Source organism: Colobus angolensis, unplaced genomic scaffold, assembly GCF_000951035.1.
Source record: "Colobus angolensis palliatus isolate OR3802 unplaced genomic scaffold, Cang.pa_1.0 Scaffold92, whole genome shotgun sequence".
In the NCBI taxonomy this organism is placed as follows: domain Eukaryota; kingdom Metazoa; phylum Chordata; class Mammalia; order Primates; family Cercopithecidae; genus Colobus; species Colobus angolensis.
The window spans coordinates 7,967,137-7,988,717 of NW_012123154.1; the positions used below are offsets into that span (position 1 = coordinate 7,967,137).

Consider the following 21,581-nt stretch of genomic DNA (forward strand, 5'->3'; position numbering starts at 1 on the left):
ACAACACCAAATGAGGAATCCCTACATTTCAAAATGTGACAGTTAAAAAAAAAAGTTTTAAAAACACATTCTCTAACTTCAATTAGGAATTTTCTCAGGTTTTCTAAATGTGACTTCAGAAAAATATCAACAAATTCTTAACAACGACTTAAAATAGTGAAATGAATAAAATCAGTCTCACATTTAAAATAGGGTGTGTAGAAGAAAGCACCTGGGTTGCATTAATTCCTAACACCTGGTCCAGAGATGAAGCTGTGTCATGATCCAAATATTGAACATAATTGCCTGTAATCCCAGTACTTCAGGCGGCTGAGGTGGGTGGATTACTTGAGCCCAGAAGTTCGAGACCAGCCTGGGCAACATGGTGAAACCCTGTCCCCACCAAAAATACGAAACAATTAGCCAAGTATGGTGGCACATTGCCTGTAGTTCCATCTACTTGGGAGGCTGAGGTGGGAGAATCACTTGAGCCCGGGAGGTGGAGGCTGCAGTGAGCCAAGACTGTGCCACTGTGCTCCAGCCCGGGCGACAGAGTGAGACCCTGTCTCAAAAACAAACCCTGTTTCAAAACACAAAAAACCCTACAAATATTGAACATGATAATAAACAAAAGAAAGTGTCAGCTGCAGAAACTTCCTAATTTGTTAAAGTTTATGGAGAAAGAATTTATCAGTCAACAAAATCTATCAAAGAAGTAGTTTCAAACAGAAAGGCTAATCACTAGTGCTACAACTCTGTTTCAGGGCCATACCCCTAGAAATGGTGTTTTAACTTACAGAACACATGTAAGTCACAGCTAGTCCATTACAAAGTATATTTTTACTAGGATTCCGAAAACAATCATACCATCAACAAATGTGACCATTATGACGACTGGTGCACTGGTAATCAATTTTGAAAAAAAAAATTTTTTTTATTTTTTTGAGACGGAGTCTCGCTCTGTCGCCCAGGCTGGAGTACAGTGGCATGATCTCGGCTCACTGCAACCTCCACCTCCCAGTTTCAAGCAATTCTCCTGCCTCAGCATCCTGAGTAGCTGGGATCACAGGCACATGCCACCAGGCCAGGCTAATTTTTATAATTTGAGTAGAGGCAAGGTTTTGCCATTTTTGCCAGGCTGGTCTTGAACTCCTGACCTCAAGTGATCTACCTGCCTCGGCCTCCCAGAGTGCTGGGATTACAGGCGTGAGCCACCGTGCCCGGTCCAATTTTGAAAATTTACTCTGAATGCTTCTGTTTTAATTAGACTCCACCACAGGGCAAACAAATTTCAGTGAATGTTATTTTTCGTTTCTGAACTTCAACTCAACCATGTCTTATCCTGCCTTCTTATTAAGCTTTCTCTGGGTTCAAGAAATAGAAAATGGGCAAATAATAGGGATGGAGTAAGAAAAAACATGCTGAAACAGATAACTGTCTTCCCTCAATCTCAAATTTCAGTATTTCCCAAACTGTGTCCCACTGCTTGAGGAAGGGCCCAGGACAGCCCAGTACCTGGAAGGCTTCCCAGAGCACCCACTCTTCACAATACAGACAAGGAGCGCCAGCCACTATGGTGACTGAGGCTTCTAGTCAATAGGTTCAAGATAAATAGTGCTAAACTAGTTTTTAAAAAAACACATGTAACTGTGCTCTTTGGGATAAAATTCTGGTCATCAGTGAGTCAGGCACCACATTTTTGGGTGAGATGTAGCTGAAGCAGATTAAGAAAGAAAATCATTTTGATTATACTGCATTCATTTATTTCCTCTGAATTGAGAAAGGGAAAGTCAAAATCCATTGGTTCATATATTCTATTCAAACCTATTCTAGCAAAGGTGCAGCTCAGATTTTTAAAATACTTACGGAGGTAGGAGAATTTGCAGTCACCAGCTTTTTATGTTAACACAAATCTTAGGTCCAAAACGAAACATTTATACTAATTCTAATAAATGCCAGGCCTAAAACATATCAATAACTTTAAGAGCAGAAACTTGTTTCACCTCGAGAATTCAGAGATTAACAATTCTAGGCTCAGAAGAACATGTTTCTGGGTTGGGCTGTTCTTCTGAGAGCAATCAACACATCAGAACTTGGGAAGAGTACATCCTCAAGCTACACTTCGTTCAGGCCAAGTGGTCTGTATCAATGATCAGAATCATGACTGTTCACTGTAAAACTATTTCTTTAGTGGAGGAAGCTGGCTTTCATACCATGCTGCTGAGAGAAACACAGCCCAGCAGCGTGAGCATCGCGGGACCCTCAGCTGTCAACATGTGCAATCGCCATGCAGGCGAGCTCCCCAACTTACTGCACTCAATGACGTCCGTTTGTGGCTCATGAAAAGCAGATCAAGGCCCTCCACATTTTTCCTCCTTCCCCGCCTCCTCTTCATGGGAGGCTCTCCATCCACTAGGGAGCCATTAAGGAGATGCCTTGTGGGTGTGCGTGAAAGGCCTGCTTGGAGCAGTTCCATTTGAGTCTTAAAGGCATCAGACACTGGTGTCGAGACATTAGGCAAGATAAACTTTGAAGAAAGAGATGAAAAATTTGAGGTAGAGCTTGTTGCCTCTCTTGAGGCCTTCGATAAATCTACAACTTTTTCTTGTCCATTTTCTGAGACCACCTGAGACTCTCGAAGCTGGGCAACCATCTCCATGAGATTTCGCCTCTTGGCAGCTCTTTCGGCCTCAATTTCGATTTTTCTCCTCCTCCTCCTCCGCTGGCGAGGGACAGAGAGGTTGAGGGCATCTTCCTATTGAAAAATTCCAACAGAGTTGGGTTGCAGTGAGCCAGAATTGTATCGGCTATATGGGCTGGTTTTAGAAATAAGGAACAAGAAGCTTAAGGAATTAAGCATTCATGACTGGTGCACAGAGCTGAGGAAACAGCAGCTATCTTATTTCTAAGCAGGACCAGTGAAATATAAGCTCCTAAACTCAGTTAAGGCTTAGAGGGCTCCCTTTTAAGCTGCAGAAACAAGCCATTCTAACTTACTTTTGATAACTGAGGAGAAGTAGTGAGGTCCTCATTCCCACTAATGCTGGCTTGGCCGACCATGGAGAGCTCAGCAAAGCTCCTCTTCTGCAAGGGGCTGTCCACTGTGGTGGGTGTGTAACCTGGGATGAGGCCTTGGAAATCAAACATCTGGCGCCTATTTACTGGCCATTTGCCTTTCAACACTGCTTCACAGATGTTGTCTAATCGGTTTATCATTACTCTATCCTGGAGGGAGAAGAAAAGTCACAAGAAATTTTAACAAAGCCCTGGTTAAAATTACTAGATAAATACATCCATCAAGATGCAGAAGAGCATAAAATGTTTAGAAGTCAACTGGAGGACAAAGAGTAAAAGAAAACAAAAGGCAAGAAACCAAGTAAGAAAGTAAATAAACAAAATCTCCTATAATGGCATTGCTCTGGCAGAAGGTCCTAGGTGGCTTCAACACAGAAAACATGCTATTTTTAAATTACAAACACTGAACTTCGTAAAACAGAAAAATGTACTAAATAATCACCACCTTCAAAATATCTTCATATTTAAAAAGTAACACTTGTACAAGCTCCACAGACCTCTGCTGGTGGACGTCAGTGGATGACAATGGAAACCCTGCATTAGCATCTTGCCGCCCAGGCCCTTCAGATCTACAGGCTGGATTGCAGTCCCAGGAAGTGGGACATCATTAGCGTCACTATTAATAAAGTTCAGCATTATGAAATGGGCACCAACCTAGGAACACCTAATGAATGTCAATTTGCATTCCCTACCTATTATCACTTCAAATTTCATTGAAGCGTGTACACTAAAAATTTCTAATTACAGCTTTAGACTGAGTTTCCCTAAATTAAAAGTGCCTGCTACTATAACCTTTGACTGATCTGGGAAACTCCCTCCTACACTCAATAAAGGAGGTTAGCATAACAGGGCAACTAAAGGGACAGACAGAGGAAAGAAAATATCTTTGACAGTACATTCTTTGGTCAAAATTTTCACCTTGTTTCTTAAACAATAACACTGGGAAAGACCAGCCTGGGGGTAGGCTGACTGAAGCTCATTTTTTGTGTTGTTTTAAACCAGACAGCCCTGTTATGGTGATTAGGATGATTATTTCCTCACCCCGAAAAACAGACCTAAATTATACAGGGAATTATTATAAAATTATACTATTCAGCCAAAAAAGTAATTTCCATTTTGCTTTTGGTTACAGATAACTACATTTGGAATTATCTCATAATGTGTTAAGAGCAAATGGGTCAACAGTATACCCTCTTCCAAGTCAAGAAGCTGGTAGGTTTCCAAAAATATAAAGCTGTCTTAAATCTGAAAGCTTTATTTCACATAAAAAATTTTTAAAACACAGTGATAATCCATAGATTATACTAGACAACAGGGGTAAGTAACCTAAAAGCCACATGGAGCCGAAGATCCAGCCATATAAACACTTCTATTTCTTATTATCTTTCTTTCACATCACATTTCCCATCCTATTAGAAAAGTGTTCTACAATTTTTTTCTTTGGGCTTTTTCAGATCATTTTTTAAAGTGTAAGAAAAATCTATAGTCTTCATATACTGTGTCAAAAGTTTGCCTTAAAATTATTTGAAAAATCAAGTTAGAAAGATTTCCTCTACCCTAATCCCTTTTGGTCAGCAAAACAACAACAGCAACAAAAACCTGCCAACCTTAGGCCAAAATGAGAAGGCAAACGTTCTTTCATGAAGGAGCTGAGCTACTGAAGGATCTCCGTCCTCCATGTAGAATCCATCTCGGGTTTCATCTCTAGCAGTGCTCATGGAAGCATTGCTTTCTTCATCAAAATTCTTCCCTCTAGAGACAGCTCCTGCTGAGAAATGAGTTAATGTGCATTACTCACAACCACAGTATCGGGGAAACTGAAGTTTAGAAAGGACATGATTAAAAATGTGAATACTAATCAGCTCCATTTTATTGAGTACCTACTACATGGCTAGAATGGTATTAGGCATTGTTGTCTAAAGCTTGTAACAGCCATTTCACACAGATGGTGTTATTTCCATCTTGCAGATGATGACAAGAGGCTGAGAGAGGTTAGTCACTAGCCACCTAGCACTGTGCAAGTAAACCTTACAGGAGGATGACAGCCAAACAAGTCATTGACTCAAGAGCCTATTTTCTTCCTCACAGAAAAAAGGGCTGACCTTCTGGCAAAAGTTGAAGGTTCCAGCTACAGCACAGTATGTGCTTTATTTTTACCTTGGGCCAGTTTCAGCAACCTTACTGTGACTTAAAAAATTGGTTATTTTTAGATTCTATTCCTACTCTTTACTTCTGAATCAAAACATAAATAAGCACCAATTGTTTCAAAATGATTAACAATATTTACTCAGTGAATGACCACCTTCCCTCACATTTGTCGAAATTAAAATCACATAGAATTCTTAATACACTGTCACTACAAGCTAACTTCCATCCTTAAACTAAAAGTTGCTAATGTGTCCATGCAACTCTTCTTAAGGGTTTATGTTGTTCAAAATACCATGGTTAGGTGCTATAAGGTGCCAGGGCAAAATACATGTATAAACAAAACTTGAAATTATCCCCTCACGGAAGAAAACGTACACTAAGTACTCACGAAAAACAAAAGAGCAGGTGCCATGCTGCCAGAAAGCAACGCATCTCACAACCAGCTGCTGTGGGATCGGAAGAGAGGCCAGTGGTGAGGCCTTACCTTCAGGCTGGGAAGACTCTTCCGACTTATCATCATCCTCCAGCTTTTCCTCTTCATCCTCTTCGGAACCTTTCTCTGAGATAGATTTGGACCCAGCGTCTACACCGACCTCGACACCTTTCAGTTCATTTTTCGCAGAGCTGGCCTCCGCCTCACATTCCTGCTTGCTCTCCTTTCCACTGCCGTCGGTTTCTTCTTCCTCTTCTTTGCCCTCACCTTTCTCCTTGGCAGTTGAGCTTTCAGACTCCTCCACTTTGCCTTCCGTTTGTTCCAGTACCTTCTCATCTTGAATGTGAGCAGATGACATGACTGGAGGAGTCTGGCCAAATCCAACTGCCAGTGGGTTCAAGGAAGATGTATTACCTGCTCCTCTGTTTTGAGCAAAGTTTTTATGTGCATCCAAGAAGGATAACTCAGGGTCATTGAGGATGTGATAATCCGTCCGACTGACCCCATGTTTAGCAGCACCAACCAGCAAGTCTCGGTCATGCCGTCCACACTCCCACCACTCTGGCAGATCCAAGCTTGGCTGGCAGAGCTTAAGCCTCTCTCCCAGCTGGGGGTGATGGAGAACCTGCTCGCGGATCTTCCGTAGTAGCTCAATGCGGTACAGAGTTCGAGAGGCTCGCTCCTCTGTGATCGGCTCAATTATGGAGGAGAGGTCTGGTGGTTCTGTAACACAGAAGGGCTCATATTTACTTGGGAAGAACTCAAGGGCACTCTACATTGTACACTTTCTTATTTTCACTTTACTGGTCTTTTCACATAGAGCTTTGTTGCTAAATGTACCTACCATCATCTGGCTTGACAGGCATTCGACATACTCGCCTACACATGGCCACAAAACAACTGAAGTATTTTTCCAAACTTTCATCAGACTTTTTGTCAAGCCTGGCAAAGGCTCGAAATTGGTTCCAGTCAAACTGCTGTTTCACAGGGTCAAAAATAACCCCAAAGGTAGATACCACACGGTAAAAATCAGCCTCTTCTCTTCTTGTCCACCTGTCAGAAAGATTATATTAGCTTGCATCACACTTCAGGAAAAGGCTTAATATTTACTGTTTCTTTTCCTCTTTCTCCCAGACTTTATACGTGGTGGTTATTTGGGGGTGGGGAGACAGACTGCTTTGCTGGAGTGAGCCTTTCTTTGGCGGTCACTCTTTGATATGAGTCCCATCTCCTGTGGGTCTACAGGAGCAGGGCAGAAGGGAATGTAGCAGGAGCTGAGCGAAACCCTGAAGAAACTCACTTTTGCCGCTTCTCAGATATAATAGCTTCCCTTTCCGCTTCCAGAGCTCTCACTTCCTCTCGAGGCCGCCGTCTGCGCCGGTCAGTCTTCATTAGGGCCTCTTGCCTCATCTGTTGCCTTTTATAGCTGCGCTGATAGGCAGTAATGAGCCGGCGCAGACGTGTAGTCAGGGTTGAAGTGTTAGGCCAGTAAAGTTGGCCTAACTCAGCATTACTCTCACTGTGCTTGCCTGGGGAAGTGGAAAAACATTTTTGAAATGTATAGCTGAAATCTTGCAACACACAGAGTATTCCAACAAAACAGGATGACTCGTTAAGATTCAAATGACAGTGTGGGTAAGGGCATCTCAGTGCCCTCGTTTTTAAAATATAAAGAAGTAATAACATTGGCTTGGAACATACACACTTATTTCTTTTTTAATTCCTTAGAGGGGGTGAAAACATTATTTATTAGTCCTACATAAAGAAACACACTTTACAGCATAAACTTCCTTATAAGGTACTCTCCTCTAATGTATGTGCAATAATCATCTTGAGTATAAAAAATAACTGCATAATTGTTGTGTAATGATTTTATTCGGTAAAAGGTCAATGTTCTAAATAAACTGAAAATATTTTAGGTAAATACAGAGCAAATGCTCTATTCCCAAGAGTTATAGTTTAGATACTTAAAATTTTTCACTAATTAGTGTAAAATATAAATCAGCTAACTATCATCATAGAAACAGTTATCCTAGCTAAAAAATTCAATGTAATGAAAACACAACTATTAACAAGAATTAAAATGATTCACAAAACAGGTCGGTGTAGAAGAAATAAAGTGTTAAGACACTGCCATTACGAAGCAGGACAGTCCCTACCATGTGAACAATGACTGCTCAGCTGCACGAGCTTTTCTAGGGCCTTACCTGCGGCATGTATTTCCATGGATTCTTCCTTATTCTCTGGAGGAGAATTTGCAAATTCCTTGAAAGCAAAGAAACAGAATGACTTTAATTTGGGGTCTCATTTTTCTTTGTCTTTTAAAGAAAAGGTCATTATCTATAAAGTTTAACAAGTCTTATATGGGCATATAATATTTAATGGAGCTATAAAAGCCAATATACTCAAGTTCATACATCTATTTCATCTTTGAATGGTGTTCTGGTTGGTTTATATTCTGGGTCTTCATCTTCTCTATCAAATTCTCCCCTATGTAAAACAAACACAAAAATTGTTTGAATCATACTGATAAGCAAGAGAGGGAAGGGGGGTGGGTAGGAAAGAGTAACAATCTATCCAGTGCTACTTTTAATTATGGGTTTGACATCAAAAGCAACTCTATCAGTATTTAAAACATGCAGCCCTGGCAGGGTGGTGGAGGGGGTCTGGGGAGGTTGGGGGAAATGACATTTGGAAAAGAAAAACAAGTTTCAGATTATCAAGATAACGTATATTGTTTAAACAGTCATTACGACACACAAATAGAGTAGACTGGTAAACAGCACTTGAACTTCAAATCTGACACAATACAGTGTGTAATGCAGGGTAAGAACTGAACCCTGCCAATAGATGTGAAACTGACATAAAGTTTATTCAAATTTTAAAATGTCCTTCTTACCCGTCACCACCATCTGCTAGCATGTCTGTTCCTCTTTGCTCGGCAGCTATGGCCTTGGCATCAGGCATACCAACTCGTTCCAGAAAGCACAGTGCGGGGTCAGCTCGCATGGAGTTGTACTTCTCATAGCCTGTGCCGTGCCCATCCGTGCACAGAAAACACACAGAAACAAAGACAGGCCCCATCACTGGCAAAATCACAGCACTGCCACAACACAAGTTTGTTTCTCAGTCAAGGTTAGCATCTATGTTGAATCCAAGTGGACCTTGTTTTAGTAGAGGATTCTATGGAATGCTCCTTCTAGGGAAGGTACTGGGGGCCAAGTTACACCTCAGGGATATTATCAGAATTACCACAAACACTAATAGAAAAACAGGTTCAGAATAACTGCAAGATGCCAGGGAGGATTTCTGAACCTATTTTCCCCCAGATCTAATTTTGCTTGACATTTAGAAGGCTTCGCAATGTTCCTTTATGACCTCTGCAGGGGTGCGCTGAGTCCACCCCCATCCACCCTGTGAATAGCATCAGTCCTGCAGGAACTCACATGGCTGGCTGAAAATTCCCCATATACGTAAGGCCAGCGAACCTGTCTTATTAGGTTTAGGATGATGCATGTCAGTAAGATGACACTGTTCCCTCTATGGTTTTCTAACTGCAATTTGCTTTTTGACTGCCCAAGTTGACTAGATGGAAAATGGCAGATCCCAACAGTGCACTGCGGGAAAATGATTTTGAGGCTGAGCTCACAAAACGCGGCTGCAGTACATAGGCAGAACAGCACAATTCAATTAGGATGTGTACTACAACACACCGCTCCTAACTGCTGTAGAGCCGCAAGCCAAACTGTAATCATGAAAGGTTTTATAAGCCATCATTCTCCCCTTTAGTCAGGCTGGGCTGCTGAGAATACCTCCACGACCTCCAGAGAATTGGGATTATAATCAGGAATCGCTCACTGTATATATCATGCCAGTTCTGCATCCCCAGCCTTTCAAAGTTAACAAGGCTGCATCCCACTCAGGGGAGCCACGGGTTCTCAGCACTGACATTTGTGAAATATTGCTTGGAACAAAGCCCAGGAGGCACTTGTACAGATTAATAGCAGAGGTTAAGCCCACCGTCCACTTTGACACTGGTTGGCAGAGTTAGCAAGGGAAGCCATGCTGGAAGCAAAGTTTAGGGAGAGCTATAGTACAACTTGGCTATTATTAAAACAAATATGGTTTGCGTTTTATTTACAGCCAAGAAAGAAATGTTTTCTTCTCAAATGCTCAACATTCAAAAACAGCATCTGATATTTACAGTTCATATTAGATTTTTAGTACAGAAAAATGGTAGACGCCAAGAGTCCTTTGGAACTATCCTCATTAATATTATGACTTTGGAAAAGAGTATGTAAAGAGTTCTAAATAAAGACCAAGCCATACAGTCGAGATGTATTCAAACAGAAACGTCACTTACCATGTTTGAACACTCCAATTAAGAGGGATTTGTCTGCGTCCTTATCCCACCAATCTGCAGGAACTTCAGCATGGAAAGGTTCAGGGATCCACACATCGGCTTCACTGAAAGACAACATTTATAAGAAATATTAGTATTAAAAAAGAATTCCAAGTAATGAATGTGATACATGGCTCACGTGCCCTCCCTCCCACAACAAACATCTGAGCATGGTGGGGAGGTATCAGCAAAGGTAAAAAGAAAGGGCATGAGTCAGTAGCCCTCTGCTATGACCAGAAATGAACTTTATCACATGGTATCCCATTTTAAGGGTCATCTCAGAACACCAGTGCTTTAGTTTGCACCTCTTTACACTACAAACATAAATACAAACAGCCTTTTCCTGATTCTCATCATATCCCCAAGCAGGAAGGACAAATACCGCATTCAAGATGCAAAAAAGGAGATGGGTTACTAGTGGTTTATGAAGGTTCTGAAACACAATCCATGATGTTTTCCGGCTACCCAGATTATCTCACTGAGGTTGAGCACAAACGTGAGCTTGCACTAACCTTGAGTCAGCACCCTCTAAGATCTTATCTGCCTGGTCTCCTATCACTTCTTGTCTTAGGTAGTACAGCATGCGGACACGCAGCAGGACCCTGGAGAGGAAGACAGAGGGGGGAAAAAGTTCTTAACTTCAGGACTGTTTGCCAACAGTGGCTTTTGGCAGCTGCTGCTGTTCATCCATCATCCTGCCAAGGCTGATTAGCCATGCTGTATGGTAGGCTTGAAGCGTGACAGATGGTGGCACATAATCACCTCTGTGTGGTGCTTTCTGCTGGCTTCCAACAGGCCTGCCTGGCAACCACTCACACTGCACAGAGAGGGCCCAAGCTCAGCCCAGCCCAGGCGCACTTCATTTAGTTCTACCTAGTGCAGCTTGTGAAGTTTAGACACGTATCCTACCATTGCCTCTGAAGTATTGAAGCAAGTTTGTAAACAACTGAGCAGATGGCTTTCAGTAACTGTTCTGCTTCATTATCTCATAAAATTTCCTCAGCTGCTGCCTTAATACCATTTTTGGAAGCACATCAGAAGTTGTAGGAATAAACGAGATATAAAATCTGGTTTTACTACCTTACAATAAACCCTCAATATGGAATGTCAGGTTTTTCAGATTATACAACTTTGTTTCCGAGAAAAGAAGATGGCGACAGGGTTGGGTAGAAGGTGTGTCCTTGCTCTTCTCCTGTATGAAATACTATGTTAGACATTTTTATTCCTTCTAGTTTTTTGTACCTGGGAACCTAAGTTGTAGTAGCTTGAAAAAAAAATCAGAAAATTAAAATGTGTCCAATTCATTGACATTCTTAATCATTCTTAAGAAGTCGATTTTTTAAAACGCTTGGAATTCTAGGAACTAGATTTTCAATCCTGCTTGGAGTTCCTCAATGGCTAAAACATAATTCTTTCAATAAAGTCCACCTGGTAAGTCCCAAAAGCCAGTGTCTACCAAAGCTAGTATCCCCTGGCTGGACAGCCCTGGTGTGCATTGGGGACTGACAGGTGAATCGTGGCCTTCTTGGCCATGAGTACGTGATAATACAAATGTTATTTCCCCAGCTGAGTAATCCCATCATGTACTTGTACAGCACTTTACAACCAATGTCTCACACTTATACTAGCCCTTTTGATCTTCACAATAACCCTATGATGAAGCAGGGCAAGTTGTAATTTCCACTTTCAAATGGGAAAACTGATGGTAGCAGAAGATAAGTGACAAATCCAAGGTCACAGAGTTACCTTGCACATGGGACAACTGGAACTAGGACTTCAGGCTCTACTACACCACACTGTTTTCAGGGTGTGGAAACTGTCCCTAAAACTTCAAAATAACAACTAGGATTCACCACAACAGACAACTCCCGATCACACATCAACAGATGCTCCTCAACAGGCCTTCCCCCAACCACGAGCCTACTCACGGTCAGCATGGGTTCTGGATAGGTCAAGTGTGAGCTTGTAAATCCCTGAATAGACTCACTTTGGATAACTCATTTCTATTTCTTTAGAGTTTTTTTCTCTTGTGAACTCATGAGATTAAACATTAACTGTGCCATACTGAAGAGACATTTTCTAAGAGTGTGAGTGGGGTAGGATTTTAGGGAGCACTCTTATGCCACAACAGTAACCACCAAGTTTCTGAGATACCAAAAGGGTTGGAGGCAATGGTTCTGAAGATGCCTTGGAGCCTCACCACAGCTCTGAAGAGCAGAGAAGACTTCCGACCTGAGGCTGCCCTCATCTACTTGGGTTCAAACCTGGTTCTGCCCCTTAACTGGCTGAGGGTCCTTGAGGAAGTTATTCAACTTTAGTCTCAGTTTCCTCGTCAGTTAAATGGGGATAAAAGTCATACTAATCTTAGACAACTCAAACAGATAATCCATACAAAGCGCTTGGCATGCTGCCAGTATTATGTGCTCAGACTTTATTGTGCTACTTTTACAGAGACAAATGCATACTTATTTACATCCTGCCTCATCCAGCTGAGATCTTGCTGCCGAGGTCTACTGGACTCACCAGGAAAGTGAGTCCTCAAGAGGCTGAATAACTTGCTCAAGGTCACACGAAGCTAGGACATAGAGCTGATCAGTAGCATTGTTGCCTGAACTATTGATATGGAAAAACGCATATTCAGAATAAGGAAACAACATATGCAGATGTTAGTTTAATAGGCACTGTTAACAGAACTCCAAGCAATGAAATAAATTTAGGTTCAGTATTCTTCAATTATCTATAATTAGTTTTTGGAAATAAAGGTAAGAAACATGATTCTAAGCTCACAGGCAGAAAAAATGGACCCAGCAACTGAGGTAATATTAAGTAAAAAATAATACATGAACTCCCCAGTCCTCCCTCTACTGTACGCAGTTAGTTGAAGGTGGGATCATATAACGCTGACTACAATTATCTAACAGATAATGGTTAAAAACCAGTCCTCTACAATGTTCATAGCACCATTATTCACAACAGCCATGATAACCAGCCCAAGTGTCTGTCAACAGATGACTGGGACAAACAAAACGTGGCATATACACACAATGGAATACTATTCAGCCATAAACAGGAATGAAATTCTGATACCGTAACACAAATGAACCTTGAAAATATTAAGTGAAGTAAGCCAGGCACAGAAGGACAAATGATCTGTGATTCCCCTTAGGAGACATATAGGACAGACAAACTAATAGAAACAGAAAATAGAATGGTGATTGCCAGGTGCCAGGCAAGTTACTGTTTAATTGATACAGTATTTACATTTGGGATGATGGAAACATTTCAGGTACAGTATTGTGAGTGTAATTAATGCCAACGAATTGATCACTTATAAACGGTAAAAATGGTAAATGTTGTGTTGTGTATCTTACCATGTTAAAAAATAATCAGTCATCGCTTCTCAGCCTTTTGGCTAAGATCAAGTGTAAAAATAATCAGTCACCTAAACGTATGCTCTCCTGTAACTTGACACCACATTTCAAGAAAAATGGTAAGGCTGTGCAAAGGCAACAACTACACCATTTAAAAGTCTTAATAACAGAGCTGTCCTTCCATATCCGCAGGAGTATGGTTCCAGGACCCCCCTCAGACACCAAGATCCGCAGATGCTCAGGTCCCTCAGTTGGCCCTCCAAATCTGCGAGTTCTGCATCTGCAGACGTGAAGGGCTGACTGCATGCATTTTTTAAAGAATAAAAAGGGAATTAAACTCTCCAGGTCCACCCTCTAATAACATACTTGTTACAGTGATGCTTCAAGTGTTTCTTGTAGCTGTCCTCCTGGAACAGGGCATCTGGGTTGCAGCTGGCCAGCCAGTCGGCATCCTGCACCACCGGCTGTGTGCTCTGGGCTTTCACCTTCTTTCCCTTCCTTCCCCTTGGCACAGGGGCTGATAAACCTAGAATCACCATCATAATAATAATAGAAGCCTTTTACATTCCAATTATAGTATCAACGGCAGAGAGGCAGGGAATGCACGAGGCAGGGAAATACGGGGTGTATGTCACATCTCTTTATCAACAGTGTGTCACAAAGGATCCTGATGGCTTTGTGACCCTGTAGCACAAACAACATGGCGGAAACCTACCAGAATGGTTGACCAAGGCTCGAGTCTGGCCATCTGCTGTGGGTGTGATCAGATCCCAGATGAAGCTTTTGATATTCTCATCGCCTTTGTAATGATTAAGGCAGTATACCAGGATGGTTCTGCAGATAGTTTCGACATCTTGCTCAGTGAGCTGGCGTTTATAGCGTCCGTGGGAAAGAATGTCCGTCCACCGTCCCCAACTGCAAAGCAAATATTCAGCATGCAGAGGTGTCTGTGAGTTTTGATTTACGGCTTTACTTTAACAGTCAGGTACCAGTGTTGGGAAATCCTGGGTCAAAACTAGCAACAATTCACACTGGATGATAGGAAAGCAATCCAGGGTGCAAGAGTTAAAAATACTCCCTTACACAGCAAGCTGCCCCTCAGTTCACTGCTCCTAAGCACATGAGTTGAACTGCCACAAGAATAACGACCACAAAGCTAATCCTGGCTTTTCCAGGTACATGCAGGCTGCAACAGCGCAATTTTCAGGACGTGAATTCAACCGAGGGCCTGGAAATTACGGACTTTGCTTCACACTGTCATGATTAGTACATTTTGATGTTGACCAACCATCTGAGATAAAAGGCAACTCAAGATAAAAGGTGTGACTACCCCAAAATCAAGGATGTGATGCTGAGCAGTATATGGCTGCATCGACCCACCTCTAGGGGATGCCACAGTCACTGGTGAAAGATTCTGGAAAGTTGTGAGGTTCCTTTTGAAACGGGGAGTAATAACCCCAAGCGTAAGAACCCTCACAGGCAAGATGTTCTGCCAACCCTCAGGTCCTCATGAGAAATGAGTGGGAGAAAGGACTATGGACAGAAGACAGAAGCAAACAGACAACATGCCATGGGGCCTGACTGCCTGTTTCGTGTTATAATCCCAGGCTAAACAGTGCTGTTCTGTTTCATCTGGGAGCTGTGGGGTAAGACCACACAACAAACAGGTACGGGGGCAGGCAGCAGCAGGTGCTGTCTGAGCCATGTCTTCTCCCAGGTGACAGCAGAGTGAGCCACCAAGGCAGTGCTCATGGTATGAACAGCCCCTCCGCTGCAGACTGAGAGTTATGTCTGGAGCAGAGAGCAGCTCACATCCTCCCTCAGGCCCTGCTTCTCACCATGACTTGGTCTCTTGTCACTCCCTGGTCCTCTCTGGCTCCTGTGAACTTCTTGAAGTTTCTCCAACCACAAGGCTAGCTCTCACTGATGGCCTTGGAACACACTGCTCTGTCTGCTGGGATCTGACTTCCCTTCCCTACCCAAACCCCAGCACTCCCTCTTACCATGGATGATTTGTGACATCCACCAAGTCACAGGCTGTGTGACTTTTTGTGGAATTCCTCCTTTCACTCCTCTTAACCCCAGAGGTGGGGAGACAACACCAGAGCTGTGTCTTAACAGCGAGCTGACAGGTTCTATGCTCCACAGTAGAGTGCTTCCCTGTCACAGTATTGTCACAGTCTGCACCACTTCTGCTTGCTCACCTGCCTGCCTGAGCCATGACTGTCTTGCTCAGCGCTCCACCCCAAGTGACTGAGAGGATCCTAGACAGTGACCAGCACATAGGTGTTCAGTACATAGTGATGACTATGGGAAGAGGGAAGGGCCTGACTGAAAGACAATCTGTGCTAAGCACACTTCTTAGCTGTAGGAGTTATTTATGTGTTCCATTCCTAAAGTTACCCACAGAACTCTCAAATCTGATGATTGTGCTGAAACAGGGCAGCAGACGAGGGTAGCAAAAGGCTTTTGGGGGGCAGGGTGTGAGTCTCTGCCCCATGTAAGAAGAGACAAGAGAGGATGCCCAGCTTGCACTATGTGTCTGCTCACACTGCACTACGCACTGAGGGCACAAAGAAGGAGCCTCCATCCTCAAGGAGCTGCAAACAGAATCTAGCAAAAGAGGGAGGTGACTCAAAAATCGTAAACAACATGATGAGTGTGATGGGAAGTACAGACGAGACTCGGTTGCAGAGCACAAGCTGATGCCTGCATCGGACACCCACAGAGAGCAGAAGGGAGGCAGGTCACCTCCCAGTGGAGGTACAAATGGGGGGTCCTCTAGGCAGTGGGAAGAGCTTGTGCAAAGACACAGATGAGATGGAGCGTGGTGCACTGAAGGAGATGAAGCCGTCTGTCCTAACAGAAGCTTGCACACTGCCCATGGGAAAGAACCAACAGAAGACAAGGGCCTAGAAGAGCTCTGGATGCCATGTCAGCATATGTTTGTTTACTCTGAAACTAATGGTAATCCATTGGAAGAAATCATCCAAGACAGGACGTCATCAGATCTGTAGAAAGGTTACTCTAGTAGCAGTTTTTTTGTTTGTTTGTTTTGTTTTTTTAACAGGCCTTGCCTATAGTGCCACAATCTGCTAGAGAACTCTTATTGACCGATTCAGATATTTACTGAGCACCCTGACATTCGAAGTACTGCTCCGGGCATCACAGTGATTCAGAGATAAATTAGCCATGGATCCTGCCTTTCAGAAACTTGTAGTCCAGCAGGAAAAATATAACACTTTCACAAAGTTCAAATGACCATTCATGGTTCACATGAGTTGCAAGGAAGAATTTAACAAGTGAGATTACTGCCTTTGACAATTTTTTATAAGAGAAACATTAAAAGCTTACGACAGTCACAAATTTTATGCAAAGCTTGTAAAGTGAGAAAAGATTTTGCAATTTTGACACTTTGTTCTTATTAATAATCAACATGTAAATCTGGATCTGGCATAATTCCTTAAGGTACACACAAGCACCCTAACTGGATTCACCTCTGAATCCAGAAGCATCTGAACAACTTAGATTATGTTAACCAAATGGCTCCAAAGCCCTGTAAAGGTACTGCAGAAGCATTCATTTGACTGTGCAAAGGGGTGTCACACAAATTCAAACACAAAATAGCTCTATACCAGTTGGGAATTCTAACTATCGTTAGAACAAAATTCCATCTTACGTAGTGAGTCCTACTTACCCATAGACAAGCAGATTCTTCTCCACCCTGAAACACTCACTCCTTGCATAGCCCTGTGACTTATCCTGGGGGCGCCGTGGCTTTGCACAGGGCTTTTCTTCAGAATCACTTTCCAAGTCTGAGAACTCCATCAGCTCATCTTCCTTCACTGCACTGTAGAGCCTGGTCTGCTTTCTCACTCTTGGAGTATCAATAACCAGGTTGTTCTAACAAAAGAGGAGATACATTTGAAATTTCTGAAAGAGTGGCTCTTGGTTTAGATCAGATAGGTGTTTGAATGGGACTTCTTACTCACCCTCCCATTTAAGGCATCAATATCCAATTCAGCCTTCTTAGCCCACTTTTGCCAGAAATTTGGATCATCCAAGGAAATATCTGTCCTATTTCCAGATGCAACAAAACTGGCCTACAGAGAAAAAAGAAACGCGTTACTTTGAGAGGTTTTTCTCAGAAGTAGAACGTAAAGTAGCTTTTGTTTTTTCATTTGCTCCAATATTGTGCGTTCCTCCACTTGTGCTAGACACTACAGTAGATGGGACTAGAATTACAGACTGGCCCTCAAGCAACTCACTGACCAGGGGCTGAGACCAAACCAAAGAATTACACTGCAGCATGATAAATGACAGGGAGCAAAGGTATAGACCAGTGCAAGTGATATACAGAGGAGGGGCCCCTAACCTGGTTCAGGCGGGGCGTTGCTGGAAACTAAGAAGAAAAGGCTCTCCCATAAAATGATGCCTGAACCATTTTAAAACATTCATAAAACAGGAAAGCATGTGGAAATGTTCACAGCAGAGCATGTGCCATGGCACAGAGGAGAGTAAAGGGGAAAAGGGTAGTCAGGGAAGAAGAGCCAGAGGTCGAGCTGGTGAGGGAGAGGGAAGCTAGGTCAAGCAGTGTCTTCTATGTGTTGTTAACAGAGTTTGAACTCTATTCCGAGGGAACCAGGGACTATTTGAAACTGGGAATAATCTCATTATGGACACAATCATACCTAGAGTCACAAGTTGGAAAGGTCATACCAACGCTTGGAGCATGGAAGTCAGAACACAGCAGAAGAGGCCACTGCAATAATTTACAGAAGAAATAACAAAATGGAGAAAAGAAGGTGGTTTAGAAACGTATTCTTTAGGCCAGGTGTGGTGGCTCATGCCTATAATCCCAGCACTTTGGGAGATCAAGGTGGGCAGATGGTTTGAGGTCAGGAGTTTGAGACCAGCCTGGCTAACATGGTGAAACCCTGTCTCTACTAAAAATGCAAAAATTAGCCAGGCATGGTGGTGCACGCCTGTAATGCCAGGTACTTGGGAAGCTGAGGCAAGAGAATCACTTGAACCCAGGAGGAAGAAGTTACAGTGAGTCGAGATTGCGCCACTGCACTCCAGCCTGGGCAACAAAGCAAGACTCTGTCAAAATAAATAAATAAATAAAAACAAAAAAATTTAAAAAAAGAAACATATTCTTTAAAAGGTAAAATTCTTGGGAAGCTGAAGGTGGAAGGTGACTTGAGCCATATGTTCAAGTCTAGCCTGGGCAACACAGTGAGACATCATCCCTAAAAATAAAAAAGGCAAAATTAATAGAGTCAGAATCTGGGTGTATGTGAAATATGAAAGAGGAAGCCAGGAAAAACCTCAGCATCCATTTCAGGCATCTGAATGATGTCAGTCAGGTGGACAAACAAAGATGGGGGTAGGGGGAGAAACAGGGATGGTAAGTTTGGCTGTGCACATGTTGAATACACAGTGCCTGTGAGCTCTGAGAAAATAATCTGACATAAGGCTGAAAGATGTAAGGAAGAAGATGTGGGTCTCAAAGCCCACAGGAGAAGAGCCTTTCCAGATTGGAGCAGCTGGGACAACTGGAGAGCCAGATGCAAAAGGAAGGTTGGACCCCTATCTCACACCATACACAAAACTCTATTCAAATGGAATCACAGACCAAAATCTAAGAGTTAAAAACTATAAATCTTGGAATCTAAGTTACGCTAGTGAATAACATTATGCTAACTGAATGAAGCCAGACACAAAAGATCATATACCATATGATTCCATTTATATGAACTGCCCACTGTCCAGAGTAGGCAAATATGTAGAAAACATAAATCTCTGTGACCTTGGGTTTGACAATGCACTAAAACACAAGCGATAAAAGAAAAAGATGGTAAACTGGGCTTCATTAAAATTACATGCTATTAAGAAAAGAGTAGGAGAAAATATCTGCAATCATATTAATACAGAACTTTCATACAGAACATATTTTAAGTCTGAAATATTAATAACAAGAAACTCAAGAAATGAACAAAGAACTTGAATAGAATTTCTTCCAGAGATGATCTACATCTGGCCAATAAGCACATGAAAAGATGCTCAATATCATCAGAGAAATGCAAATAAAAACAAGAGTGGGATATGACCTCACACCCATTAGAAAGGCTAAAACTAAAAACTCAGATAATAAAAAGTATTGGGGAGGATATGGAGTTCCATTTCCTCCATATCCTCACCTATACGTCTTACTATTTGACTTGGAAGGAAAATAGTACAGTCACTCTAGAAAACAGCCTGGCAGTTCCTCAAAGGGTCAAACATGAAGTTAATATAGGACCCAGCAATTCTACTCCTGGTATATACTCAAGAGAAATGAAAACAAGTCCATACAAAAACTTGTACACAAATATCCATAACAACATTCTTCATAATAACCAACAGTAAAAACAACCCAGATGTCCATTATCAACAAATAAATGTGGTATACCCATAAAATGGAATACTGTTCAGCAATAAAAAGGAATGAATTACTGATTCATACTACAATATAGATGAACCTGAAAAACATTATGCTAAGTGAATGAAGTCAGACACAAAAGATCATATATCATATGATTCCATTTATATGAACTGTCCACTGTCCAGAGAAGGCAAATCTGTAGAAAAATAAAGTAGATTCATGCTTTCCAGATATGGGAGACTGGTATGGATAGGAATGGGGAATGACTGCTAATGAGAAAGAGGACCTTTCTGGGGTAATGGAAATGTTTCAAACTTAGATTGTGGTAATATGTGCTCACGTCTGTAATATGGTAAAGGCATTGAATTGTATACTTAAGACAGGTTAATTGTATAGTCAGTTAATTACATTTCAGTAAAGCTGTTAAAAATAAAACTACAGAGTGGGCCTCAGTAAGATGGCTAGAACAAAATGCAGGCAAAACCTCAGAAGGGGCTCTCAAGTGGAACCATTGGGTGTACTCAGTGGTGACCCTGGCCAGAGCAGCTCTGATAGAGAGCCAGGCAACGCGTGCAAGCTGGAAGCTGAAAAAGCTGAAAAATAAGTAGAAAGGGAGACAGTAGAGACAGCTAGAGTAGATTACGTTTGTGTGGATTTTAGCTCTGAAAAGAGTTTATGTATGGAGACAGAGTTAAAGGGGAAAATAGTGGACAGGTATTTTTAAAGGAGTGAGTTGATCATTCTTATAGGCTGTTTCAGAAACCAGAATCTGGGGAGAGAAGGAAGATGCCAATGGAGCAGGATCTCAGAAGTGGAGAGGATGGAGTCAAGAACACAAGTGAGGGATTAGCCTCAGGAGCTGGGAAGTAGATACAAGGATGACAAGGTGAGGGCAAATACCAATGGCAGGTACACAGAAGAGAAACGAAAGCATAAAGAAAGCTTCATGTGCCAGGGGTTCCACAGGGAGTTAATGATTAATTTGATTAATTCCCAATGCATCTTGTAAGCACTTTTACAAGGTACTTTTCACATGAGCTCTGTTATGTTTCTGTGGAAAACCTGGCCTCTTCAGATCGATTCACACCTTAGCAAATGTGGAACCTTTCCCTTCCGACTCAATGGTAATGGTGTGGGTTCGACGTAGGAGGATCTGATCAATATCTTCTTCACAGAATTTAGACCCTTCATCTTCCTCATCCATGAGTGCACCATAGGCCCCTTTTCGTAGAAGATCCTCTATTTCTTTCTTGGAAAGCTGTTGTACCTGTTTTAGAGAAATATTTAAAATACTCAAAATAATTTAGAATTAAGAGGTTTGTAGACTTAACAAATGCTGCATTTTTCTCAAACAGAGTAAACCTAAATTATAACAAAGGAAAGTGTTACAAAATACACTTAAAATATTGAGGTAGAAAAATAATCAAAAGCTGAGTAATTTCTTACAATTAGTTAAATAAAGAAAAGTGCCAGGACAAATGAATGGTTTGGGCAAGGGTGGTTTTACCCCATTGGTAGCATTTTCTCTTCCACTCATAGACTGTAGCACAGCTTTATCCAGCCCCAGCTTCAAACTAGCCTTGTCAAACATTTCCCTTTCATAGGAATTTCTTGTAATCAGCCTGTAGATTTTCACAGATTTGCTCTGTCCTATTCTATGACATCTAGCCTGAGCCTGGAAGAAAAATGAAATTAATAGTTATTGCAATGAACTGAATGTTTGTGTCTCCCTACCAAATTCATATG

General features: G+C 42.0%; 1 protein-coding gene across 1 annotated transcript in view; it reads right to left on the reverse strand.

Moving 5' to 3' along the window:
* Nucleotides 1-21,581, reverse strand: part of CHD7 (chromodomain helicase DNA binding protein 7) — a 189,976-nt gene that overhangs the window by 8,887 nt on the left and 159,508 nt on the right. The window contains exons 18-34 of the mRNA XM_011931946.1: nucleotides 21,343-21,510; nucleotides 20,923-21,102; nucleotides 17,401-17,511; nucleotides 17,106-17,311; nucleotides 14,124-14,323; nucleotides 13,775-13,934; nucleotides 10,550-10,639; nucleotides 9,999-10,102; nucleotides 8,535-8,664; nucleotides 8,053-8,125; nucleotides 7,843-7,900; nucleotides 6,936-7,164; nucleotides 6,480-6,688; nucleotides 5,687-6,358; nucleotides 4,662-4,822; nucleotides 2,977-3,204; nucleotides 2,291-2,734 (exon numbers count right to left, since the gene is read on the reverse strand). Coding sequence (XP_011787336.1) covers nucleotides 2,291-2,734; nucleotides 2,977-3,204; nucleotides 4,662-4,822; nucleotides 5,687-6,358; nucleotides 6,480-6,688; nucleotides 6,936-7,164; nucleotides 7,843-7,900; nucleotides 8,053-8,125; nucleotides 8,535-8,664; nucleotides 9,999-10,102; nucleotides 10,550-10,639; nucleotides 13,775-13,934; nucleotides 14,124-14,323; nucleotides 17,106-17,311; nucleotides 17,401-17,511; nucleotides 20,923-21,102; nucleotides 21,343-21,510 — 3,423 coding nt within the window. The remainder of the gene's footprint in view (nucleotides 1-2,290; nucleotides 2,735-2,976; nucleotides 3,205-4,661; nucleotides 4,823-5,686; nucleotides 6,359-6,479; nucleotides 6,689-6,935; nucleotides 7,165-7,842; nucleotides 7,901-8,052; nucleotides 8,126-8,534; nucleotides 8,665-9,998; nucleotides 10,103-10,549; nucleotides 10,640-13,774; nucleotides 13,935-14,123; nucleotides 14,324-17,105; nucleotides 17,312-17,400; nucleotides 17,512-20,922; nucleotides 21,103-21,342; nucleotides 21,511-21,581) is intronic.